At 46.1% G+C, this 11,565-nt stretch overlaps 1 protein-coding gene across 1 annotated transcript; it reads right to left on the reverse strand.

Moving 5' to 3' along the window:
* Positions 1-5,542: 5,542 nt before the first annotated feature.
* Positions 5,543-11,538, reverse strand: C3H1orf131 (chromosome 3 C1orf131 homolog). Its single transcript, XM_050894650.1, has 7 exons — positions 11,478-11,538; positions 11,008-11,291; positions 9,630-9,686; positions 8,410-8,505; positions 7,615-7,701; positions 6,555-6,604; positions 5,543-5,887 (listed from the first exon to the last, which is right to left on the reverse strand). Exons 1-7 carry the CDS (start codon positions 11,536-11,538, stop codon positions 5,758-5,760), a joined length of 765 nt encoding a protein of 254 aa, XP_050750607.1. The 3' UTR covers positions 5,543-5,757.
* Between the last annotated feature and the right edge of the window lie 27 nt (positions 11,539-11,565).

Here is an 11,565-nt window from a genome sequence, read left to right on the forward strand (position 1 = left end):
TCTGTCACCAGATCAAGAGGAAAATACAAACTTTTTCTAATTTTGTACCTGTAGCAAATGTTTGTATTTTTTGAATTGGAAACAAACTGCTTTTTGTCTTTTGGTCCGACTAAAACTTTGTGTATTATTATTATTATTATTACCCTTTTGGAAAACCTGACATATGAGTTATGCTGTTTTACAGTTTCTAAATAAATTCTTAAAACATTGCCAACAAATTCAGCATCAGTATCCTATTTATTATTACAAATTATTATTAAAAAATATGATGTCATAATGTAGATGAGGCACTCGCGCAGGATGCACACCTAACTCTAAGTGTTGATACCTGCTTTGTTACCACAGTCAAGCATAATCTGGTAGCTGGAGAAAGCCAAGGGTCCTCCCTCAAAGCAACCATCTGTGCCTCAACTTCAGACATACCCTGGATTCAGTGGCATGAAACACCTCTCTTTCTCAGCACCACTCTGTTAGCTCTGGCTTGTGTTGGTTATAGAGTACCTGGGGATGTGTTATTTAGCTCCAACCCATCTTAGACACTTTGGGTGATTTCCCAGTCTCCGGAAATTTCTGACACTGGAGTAAGCAGAGCCTGGAAATAACTGTGCCACCAGTAGGATCCAATTGGAAAGGCCTTTGGGTAAGTGTAAAAGTCAGACTGGGCAGAAAGCTTGTGAGGGCAGGAAAGACAACACTTTGTGAGATGGTTTAAAATGACATACCATCTTGGAGCTGCACACCTCTATCAAGCAGATGCATTGTGAGGGACTGAGCAATGCTACAGAGGCAGCACACTCAGCCTCTGCAAAAAGGCACTCATCGAAGCTATGCAACCTTCATAAATGTCTGTTAATAAAGCAGAATAAAGCATGCTGACACATGCTTTACCCTGGCAGCGCCATGGTAAGAAACAGAAACCCAACCAAAACAATCAGGAGTAAGTACAGACAAGAGTGTGGAGACACCATCCATCATGGCCTTTTTTTTCCCCCGCCCTGCAAGAGACAACAATTTGGCATCAACTCCTTCATGGCAAAGGGTTTGACTGGGAGGAAAGATAATCACAATTGTTTTAGCATATGGGGAAATGGGAATAAAGCTAACTGTCACAGGAAAAGGCATGCAAAAGAGAGCAGGTAAGGAGAAATCCTTGCATTCTTCCTTTATCTCTCATTCCTCTATTCGACTGCAGGTAGAGGGCAAAATAAGACGGTCCTTGCTCTCCCTTGCCCATAATCAGTTATTCAGTCAACACTGGTTTTCGTGTATCAGTACATGTCCCAAAAGCAACACAGCTTGCTGCCTGAACATACACTTACATACTCTGTTAATTACTCCGTTAATTAATAACACACACCAGTCCAGAGAAACACTAGGTGCGTAACAGGTTCTCAACAGTTTTGTTTGCCAAATGACGGTTGTTATCATTTTTGTTAATGCATCTAGTAACAAAATAGGACTGAAGGTACCATGTTTACCTGAGAACAGCATCCTACAAGGATGTAGCATGGCCAGCTCAAATCACCTTGGGGATTTGATATAAAAAAGCAACCTATCACCACATAACAGAAACCTTTCATAATGCATACACACTAATGTTAAACAAGTGAGAAAATGCAAAATTTTGAATAAGCTTTATTTTTGTTTTTTCCTCAAGCTTTCATGTTCCACTGTCAGCTTGGCATTTCAGTTTTCAACTTTTTATTTTAAGAATTGAATTTTTTTCAACTCTTCTTTAACAGAGCTTACAAGCTTGAGACCAAGACTGCAAAAATTAGGCACTCTATTCTGACCAAGTTACACTCCTAAATAGCGTTTGGGAGCTGTGGAGGTGGAAAGTGAACCCTTTAAATTACCAAAGCTGATTGAGGACATAAACTCCCACAACACATTATACCCAAAGCCAGCTGAACAAAACTTTATCTAGAAGTGAGCAGTGAAAAACTAAGCTCAAGGATTAACCAGAAATTAAAAAATACAGGTTATCCCACAACATCCAAATCCCATCTGTTGCCTCAACAAGTCTTGATGCTCTGTACTCAGTTCTGCTTAGTGATTACACCTTGACACGCAATCGTGATTTGACATTTCTCTAAGTCTGTAACCAGACAGGATTGTTAATTCCGGTTTGAATCTGCAACCAATATTGAATAAGAAGAAATTGAGTTATGCAATTATGAAATGTGGTAACAGTATTTAGCAACCCAACTCTGCACACCCCTCCTCTTCCCACATGGCTCCAGAAACACTCCCTTCCACTTTTTACCCGGCTCGCATTCCCTCTGGGCCCTCTCCCTCCTCTCTGTGCTGGCAGCACACTTCTCCAGGACCTGAAAGTAAGGTGGAAGGTGTGGGGGAAAGGAGCATGCCAGAAAGCATCCCTTTCTGTGGTGTGGCTCTCCCTACGCCAGAATACTTTCCTATCCTGTGAAGGGGGCAGCCTCCGATGCTGCTGTTCTCGTTGCTAGCTGCAAGCTGACGCAGACCTCGCTGCTCGCTCAGGGTTAGCGATCACCTTACTCAGGCTCCCAGGTGGCAGCCAGGAAGCGTGCTTTGCTTCCCCAGCCCGCAGACATACGCTGAATTGCCATTTCTAATGGAAACACAACCTTAAAAACAAAAAAATATCTAGCTACAGAGGACAAAACTGTTCTTTCAGGAACACCAAATTGCTGAAATCCAAATAGCACTAAAACTTCAGTTTTGACAAAGATTTCATAGAAAAGCCTTATGAGGCATGGGGACACTGATCAAAACAAACATGAGTTAACCATGAACAACCAGTAGCTATTAGGTGTCTATGCCTCATTCAGCTCAGTCTTGCATGGTTTTGTTTTTAAAAACCAACCAACCAAGCCACCAAACCACCATTTGAAACAATGCTTATTTGGAGATCTCTGCAGAGATATACAAGTTGAGTCTGTAACTCTTACCTGGGACAAAACTTCAGAAAATCTCATTTTCATAGACTCATAGAATGGTTTGGGTTGGAAGGGACCTCGAAGGTCATCTAGCTCCAACTCCACTGCCACAGGCAGAGACACCGTTCACTAGATCAGGTTGCTCAAAGCCCCATCCAGCCTGGCCTTGAACACTTCCAGGGATGGGGCATCCACAACTTCTCTGGGCAACCTGTTCCAGTGTCTCACCACCCTCACAGTAAAAAACTTCTTCCTAATATCTAGTCTAAATCTACCCTTTTTCAGTTTAAAGCCATTACCCCTTGTCCTATCACTACACTGCCTGATAAAGAGTCCCTCCCCATCTTTCCTGCAGGCCCCCTTTAAGTACTGGAAGGCCGCTATAAGGTCTCCCCAGAGCCTTCTCTTCTCCAGGCTAAACAACCTGAACTCTCTCAGCCTGTCCTCACAGGCGAGGTGCTCCAGCCCCCTGATCATCTTCGTGGCCCTCCTCTGGACCCGCTCCAACAGGTCCATGTCTTTCTTACGCTGGGGGTCCCAGAGCTGAACACAGTACTCCAGGTGGGGTCTCATGAGAGCAGAGTAGAGGGGAGAATCACCTCCCTCGACCTGCTAGCCACACTTCTTTTGATGCAGCCCAGGATGCGATTGGGTTTCTGGGCTGCGGGCACACGTTGCTGGCTCATATTCAGTTTTTCATCCACTAATACCCCTAAGTCCTTCTCCACAGGGCTGCTCTCAATCCACTCATCGCCCAGCCTGTATTTGGGCTTGGGATTGCCACGTGCAGGACCTTGCACTTGGAACTTCATGAGGTTCGCATGGGCCCACCTCTCAAGCCCATCAAGGTGCCTCTGGATGGCATCCCTTCCTTCCAGCATGTCGACTGCACCACACAGCTTGGTGGTGTCAGCAAACTTGCTGAGGGTGCACTCACTCCCACTATCTGTGTCGCCAACAAAGATGTTAAACAGCGCCAGTCCCAATACCGACCCCTGAGGAACACTACTCATCACCGGTCTCCACTTGGACATCGAGCTGTTGACCGCAACTATTTGAGTGTGACCATCCAGCCAGTTCCTTATCCACCAAGTGGTCCATGCATCAAATCCATGTCTCTCCAATTTAGAGACAAGGATGTTGTGCGGGACAGTGTCAAATGCTCTGCACAAGTCCAGGTAGACAATGTCAGTTGCTTTTCCCTTATCCACCAAGGCTGTAAGCCCATCGTAGAAGGCCACCAAATTTGTCAGGCACAATTTGCCCTTAATGAAGCCATGTTGGCTGTCACTAATCACCTCCTTATTTCCCATGTGCCCTAGCATAGTTTCCAGGAGGATCTGCCCCTTGATCTTGCTGGGCAGAGAGGCGAGACTGACTGGTCTGTAGTTCCCTGGGTCTTCCTTTTTTCCCTTTTTAAAAATGGGGGTTATGTTTCCCCTTTTCCAGTCAGTGGGAACTTCCCTAGACTGCCACGACTTCTCAAATACGATGGATGGTAGCTTAGCCACTTCATCCACCAGTTCCCTCAGGACCCGTGGATGAATTTCATCAGGTCCCATAGACACATCTCATCAGGTCCCATGGACTTGTGCACCTTCAGGTTCCTGAGATGGTCTCAAACCTGACCTTCTCCTACAGTGGGCAGTTCTTCATTCTCCCAGTCCCTGCCTTTGCCTTCTGCAACTCGTGCGGTGTGGCTGGAGCACTTGTCAGTGAAGACTCAGGCAAAAAAGTCATTGAGTACCTCAGCCTTCTCCATATCCCAGGTACCCAGGTCTCCCGTTTCCTTCCGGAGAGGGCCCACATTTTCCCTGCTCTTCCTTTTATCACCGACGTACCTATAGAAGCTTTTCTTGTTGTCCTTGACATCCCTGGCTAGATTTACTTCTATTGGGGCTTTGGCTTTCCTAACCTGATCCCTGGCTGCTCGGACAATTTCTCTGTATTCCTCCCAGGCTACCTGTCCTTGCTTCCACTCTCTGTAGGCTTCCTTTTTGTGTTCCAGGAGCTCCTTGTTCATCCATGCAGGCCTCCTGGAGTTTTTGCCTGACTTCCTCGTTGTTGGGATGCATCACTCCTGAGCTTGGAGGAGGTGATCCTTGAATATTAACCAGCTTTTTTGGGCCCCTCTTCCCTCCAGGGCTTTATCCCATGGTACTCTACCAAGCAGATCACTGAAGAGGCCAAAGTCTGCTCTCCTGAAGCCCAGGGTAGCGAGCTTGCTGTGCGTGCTCCTCGCTGCCCTAAGGATCTTGAACTCCACCACTTCACGGTCACTGCAGCCAAGGCTGCCCTTGAGCTTCACATTCCCCACCAGCCCCTCCTTGTTGGTGAGAACAAGGTCCAAGGTCTTTGGAATTTTCATTCCAAAGCAGATAATTTTGAAACCTTAAGAGGTTTTGCTGGACAGGAAAACTGTTGTGAAGTTCCACTATCCACTAACAATTCATAAAGACACAGAAACAGATGTATGCCCGATAAATGTTTAAGAATACCTACTTCAGGTTCAGAGCAAGTAATTAATGGATTAAATTAATATTTTACTTATAGCCAATAAGCTGATTCTAGAAAGTGAAATGCTTTCTTTTGCACATATTGACCAATAAAAATAGCCTGTGTAACATTCTTAATAAAAAGTCTTATTTTTATTTACGAAATGGTAAATTCTTATATTCTTCCCAAGGCAGAATGGAATATAGAAAATCCTGCAACAACAAATAAGGTAAAAAAAAAAAAGGATATGGTGGGAAGGCAAAAGGCTCCATAAATCTGTGTTGGCAGCAACGTGAATTCTATCTTATGCGTATTGTCCATTTCACTCTGTATCATAAGTTCATTTGATAACTTTAGATGATTTAATTTTCTTTATGTCATAGCTTTGCAGAATCAAGGTCCCATCTCTGAATTTTCCAACTTGTCCTGCAGGCCAAATGCTAGGCACTGATTTCTTCCTTTTGGCCTTCCTGAAATAGGAAGAGGAAAAAAAAGAATTAAGAGAAACAACAGAAACTCATGAAAACGCTTAATATGGTGAAAAATGTCACCTATTCATGCAATCAGTGTTTGGTATTATGGAATATCAAATCATAGCAGGTAATGACCCCAGAACATTTATTACCTGCATAGCCATTCAAAATTTGCAGCACATTACAAAATTATTTACATTTTAAGAAGTTTAGAAACACAAAGACTTTTGGATAGAGAAAGAAGAGTACATTTCAGTGAACCTGCTACACTATGATTAAGAATGCCACTTCACCTTTCAAGCCTCTGTATACTGTAGCTTGTGTTTTGCAGAAATTCTTTCTCAGTGCAAATGCTCTGAGTAAGTGGCATATCCTGGGTCCGCACACAGGGGTTTCCATCCATCTCACCTCCAGCTGCAGCCTTAGACATGTCAAGGCAGAACTGACGTATTTTCAGTTAAGCTGCGTAACTAAAGCCTCTGAAACTGCTAGACACAGAGCAACGTCACCATTTTGTGACTGAGGAGTTCTGCAGCTGGAGAAGTTCCTTCCACTGTGATCTGCATGACTTCTGGTATAAGACTGTGCATAGTTACATAGGGGAAATACACTGGGGAGGCTATACAAAAGCAAGTTAATTTTAACCATGTTAAAAACGGCTCACCTCTCCTTCTGTTCTTTCTTTTTCTTCTTAAGAGAATCACCTTTATGTTCCTGTTTTTAAAGATACATATTTTAAAGGAAAAGCAACAGAGCATCTTGGCTAAACAACCATCTGCACACAAAACACGCGGTAGCCTTTGCTCCACGGAGCAGCAGGTCGGGAGACCACCTGACAGGCCGAGTGATGCAACGTGTTACGGAGGCGCTGCTAGGAGCGCCCAGAGCTCTTCCTGTCACCTTACGGAAAGTACAGCCCTCTCATGACCAACATGCTGCCCCTGCCACGTGTGCAGGCACAAATCCAGCCGCACAAGGAGAGAGGCTTGCTTCCTGGGCATGTGACAGATCCTTGGGTCAAAAGATGGCCCTGCTACCAGGCAGGTGTGCCTAGTCGCCTGACTGAGCGCACCTGTCAAATAACAGGGTTCAAACATGTCTGGTCATGCACTGGATGCACTTTGAGCCACATGACAGAGGAGGAGAAGTAGGTCCCCTGGGAAAGAGGGTGGCAGGAGACAGGCTGATAGAGCAATGACCCCACAGCCTGCTCCCACCTACATGAGAAGACTCCATGGGGAGGCAGGGAGTAGGCTCGGAGCCAGATGGGCCGTGCTAGAGGACGGATGCAACAGAAACCTCACCCTTGCTTTAATGAGCAAGATCCTAGATGGAATTGTGCTGATATAAAACCAGCTGAAGATCTGGCTCTCTGTGGTCAGACAACATGCAACAAACTTTAATTCAAGGCCATTTTTTTTACCCCTTAAGAGGCAAGGGGAAAAAAAAAAAAAACCAACCTGCTGATTTTGTGTCATCAGTCTATCAGCCTCAAAGGATGAGGAAGTGAAACCCACCACAACACAAGCCTAACTCTGTGCCCTTCATACTGCACACAACCAGCTTTCACCGATGAGATTAGTCCTGCTGGAGCCAGCAACCCACTCCATGGGGAGCAGTGGGTGTCAAGCTCGGGCACTCCTCCTGCGCCTGAGGCATTATCTGTCAGGCTCTTGGGCTAGCTCTTACATGCTGCCTTTTTATACAGAAAATTTGACACAAACCTTTCCCTTATCATCATCCTTTGCTGTTTTTTTCTCCTTCATTTTCTCTTGGTAAGTCTTGTAGTTCACATGTTCCTTTTTGGGGGGCTGCAATAAAGATTGAGAGGGATACCATCGACAAAATTTTCAAATATGTTCAAAAAATATTCACACAGTTGCATGGACAACATTTTTCAGGTGGTGGTTGGGAAACATTAGAAATGGTTTATTCCCTTTTGAGTGAGAGGAAGGGACTTAAGGGATGTAAGGTAGACACATAGAAACCATATCTTTCTTGGTGGAGACAGTAGAGAGGGATGTTTATGCTCTATATCAGTCCTACAAGGTTTCCACATACACACTGAGCTAGAAAGAAAACCCATACCCCTCCCCACCCCCAAAAAAGACCTACAAAATTATTTTTTTCTTTTACACTACCGATGAGAAATAAAACTGAAAAGTTTTCTCCATCTTTAACTCACTGAGATTGAAGCTTTAAAAAGCAAGCCCCTCCGTCCAACAATTTAGTTTTGAATGGCCTGATTAAAAATTAGTAAATGTTGTTTTCCACCCCAATCAGTTGTATCTCACTTATACAACATCTCTGATAACACAACCGTACTAGTTTTCCAAATGTCTACAGAAAATAGACAAGACAGAATAGAAAATGTAAAAGTAAGGATGAAGTGGGAGAAGTGTCAGGGCAGGGGATCTTGTGTTTTACAAAAGTAGTGCCAAAACCCCCCAGTGTTTTTTACCGCTTTCCTGCACTGTAACAGCTGGGTGACCTCCCAGCACAAACCAAGCGACAATCACCTTGGCTCCCAGCATGATAGCACGCTCCTGTTCCCATACGCGTTGTTCCTGCTTCTTGTAGCCAGTGATTCCAAACTTGTGCACTTCCAGACGAGCCTAGAACATTACAGAAAATTGCAAACATTTCCTAATTTTTCCAACCTGTTGTAAAATAACGCTTGACAGACCACAACAAAGTCATACTCCCAAAGAAACCCTGGCTAATACCTGAAATCAGCGTGCTATAAAAAAAACCTAACTGAGTTTGGAGCTATACTGCAGAAGTTAACCACTGTCCATCTAATCTCTGGATGGTGAGGACTGTCAGGGGGACAATTTTTGATTCTCCTCATTTCACATAAAACAACACATGGAATGGATCTCCTCCATATAAAAATGAATCATGTTGTGCTGCACAAAGAAGAACAATGAAACGTGCTACCCACAGCACCCAGCATTTACAGAGTGTCCTCATTCCTTGGCTGCAGAGCACTTAACCAGTGAGAAACATGGATGGGCAGATGGTGAAGTGGTTTGACTATACGCATATGTATAGTTGACACTATACAAGAATACCCTGGCAAAACCAGTGGTGAATTCATCATCTTTTTAAAGTCAGTGGTTAAATCCCCACCATTCTCAGCAGTACGGAGCTCCACAGAGAATCTCCAGGGAGACATTTCACTGGACCACAGCATGTCCCTGAGCAGAGATCAGGCATATAAAACAATTTGCACAGATCTGTAAACGAATCAGTATCTAAGAACGCCAATACTAGTTATGCTTATATAAGAACAGATGAGAATAAAAAGACAAATGGAAAAAAGTCATCTGCTGTTTCAGAAATATATGCCAATACATTTTATTTCCCTCCCACATGAGATCAGAAACCCAAGATTAACACCATGGGCCTGAAAGAGCTATGCTAAACATTATGGGTACTCACATAGCTTTACACAGCTAACATACAATGATCCTCCTCAAATTCTCATTGAAAGATCAGAAAGAAAGGCCACAGAGTTGTAACATGCCTCTCTTCACACAGAGCAGTTGACAAGAGCCAGCATGCTCCTCCTCTGGCAAGGCATGCAGCCAAAATTACCTATTAGGAAATCCTCACCTACAAGAGATAACCTCTTCTGGAAGCGTTTCCCATCGGTCCCACCATAGCTTTCCCAAGGATATAAATACACATACCTGCACACTAAAATAGTGAGATTAGATAGGCCCTGCTGACTTACTTTTTCGAAGTTAAATTCTTGTTCGTTCACATTTTTCTCTTCATCCAATATTTTGGTCTGTAAACAAAATAAAACATTTCAAATTAATATAACAAGTAACACCAGTCTAAATGTTGATCGTGATAGTTTTTTGGAAAGCAGTGAAATGTAAAATGAGTTGTAGGGAAGAGTATACAGCTTTCCAGCAGTACTTTTTTCTAGCTTTATTACCTGGATTTAGTAAAAGAGACAGTCTCAATGGCATTTTTAATATGTAGATATTACAGGGTCTTACTGGAACAATAGTTCCAACTAAATAGTTGGCCCATCAGAGCTTATTTTAGAATGGGGCTTCTGATGTTATGGCCATAAACACGACTCAGAGAAAACAACCAGAGAATCTATAAAATCTGGAGAGCAATCAACCAGCAATGGGACCCTCTGCTTGGTGTGGAAGGCAGCTCAGCTTCCAGCCAAGCCTATCCAGGCCTCTCTGTTGGAGCAACTCAGCTACGGTTTTGGTAGCACGAGGGAATTTAGCACCAACAAACCAAACCAGAAGACTGAGATCTAATGCCGTCATGCCTTCCCCCACTGACCACCCAACACCGATCCTCCAAGACGCGTGCCGCTTGTGAACAGCCAAGTGTTGCTGTGATGCCAGAGAAGAGAGGAAAGCTTTGGCACCTCACATCCACACCTATTGACAAGAACAGAGCAGCGCACAAAACGCTTAGGCACAGAAGTAGCCATGAGGCTTTGCTTCCTGTTTTTTTCACTTCTTGCCATATCAACAGTTCTACCTGCAGATCAATTTATTTTGTCGGGATATATCTATTTCAAATATAGGATACTTATCCAGAGATGTTCTGAAATTGGAAAAAAAGTCTTCGAGTCCTGCCCCCACCTCTGCTTCAGCCTGCCCCTGCCAGCAGCCCTGTTGGAAATCAGCAGGACTGGATGCCATCAAGCTGAGCACACAGATTGCCAAAGGATCCTGGATTTCCAGGCAGCTGTATTAGCAAGAAGGAAGAAACTAGGCACGGGAGGGGGAATTATGGAAGGTATCTCACAATTTATGGCGGCAGGCTGGGGAGACAGAAAAAAAAACCCCAAACATGCAGAGGGGTTTGTCTGGTTTTAACTGTCACCAGAAAAGGGCATCCCAGTCCAGCACCTGCTCAATGTCAAGTCTCCGGTGTGGCTTTAAAAAGACATATCCGTGCTTTAAAGAACCAGCAAGATATTCACCGGTATTGGTGCCGTGCCCAGGGAGCCCGCCCCGTTACAAGGCGGCCCCTGCTAGGGGCCAGCAGCACCCACGCCTGCAGGAGAGGGAGGGTCTGGGGCAGAGGGGACCACCCGGCAGGCCACCCACCCGCCCACCGCCCGGCCCTACCTGGGCACCGCCGGTGGGTGCTGCCGAGGGGCTGGGCCGCCCCTTCCTCTTCCTCCCGCGAAACACCACGACCTCCACGGCCGGCGGCGCGGCGGGGGGCGGCGGGACGGCGACAGCGCCCAGCTCAGCCCGCAGCTCCCCGAAAAAGTCGCGGGCTCCGCGCCGGCCGCCCGCCTCCCCGCCGGCACTGCCCGCCGCCGGCTGCGGTCCGCGGCTCTCCTCCGCCGCCGCCCCTGCACTCGCCTCGCTGTCCTCCGCGGCGTCCCGAGCACCGGGCTCCTCACCTGCGTGCCGGAACACATGCCCCGAGTCAGCTGTGCGCGGCCGCCATCGCTCCGCTTCAGAGTGAACACGCCCGGCCCCCTCCCTTCCCCGGCCCCCAGGGAAGGCCGCGGTGCCTCCGGCCTCGGCGCAGCGCCCGGTCTCACTCCGCACCGCCGGCAGTCCGCGGCACGGCCCCGCTCACCCACCCAGGTCGTAGAGAGCGCCGAGCACCGCCTCCAGCCGGCGGCACGGCTCCCGCGACCCCATGGCTGCCGCGGGGCGGCGGGCGGAAGG

Source organism: Gymnogyps californianus, chromosome 3, assembly GCF_018139145.2.
Source record: "Gymnogyps californianus isolate 813 chromosome 3, ASM1813914v2, whole genome shotgun sequence".
Lineage (NCBI taxonomy): Eukaryota > Metazoa > Chordata > Aves > Accipitriformes > Cathartidae > Gymnogyps > Gymnogyps californianus.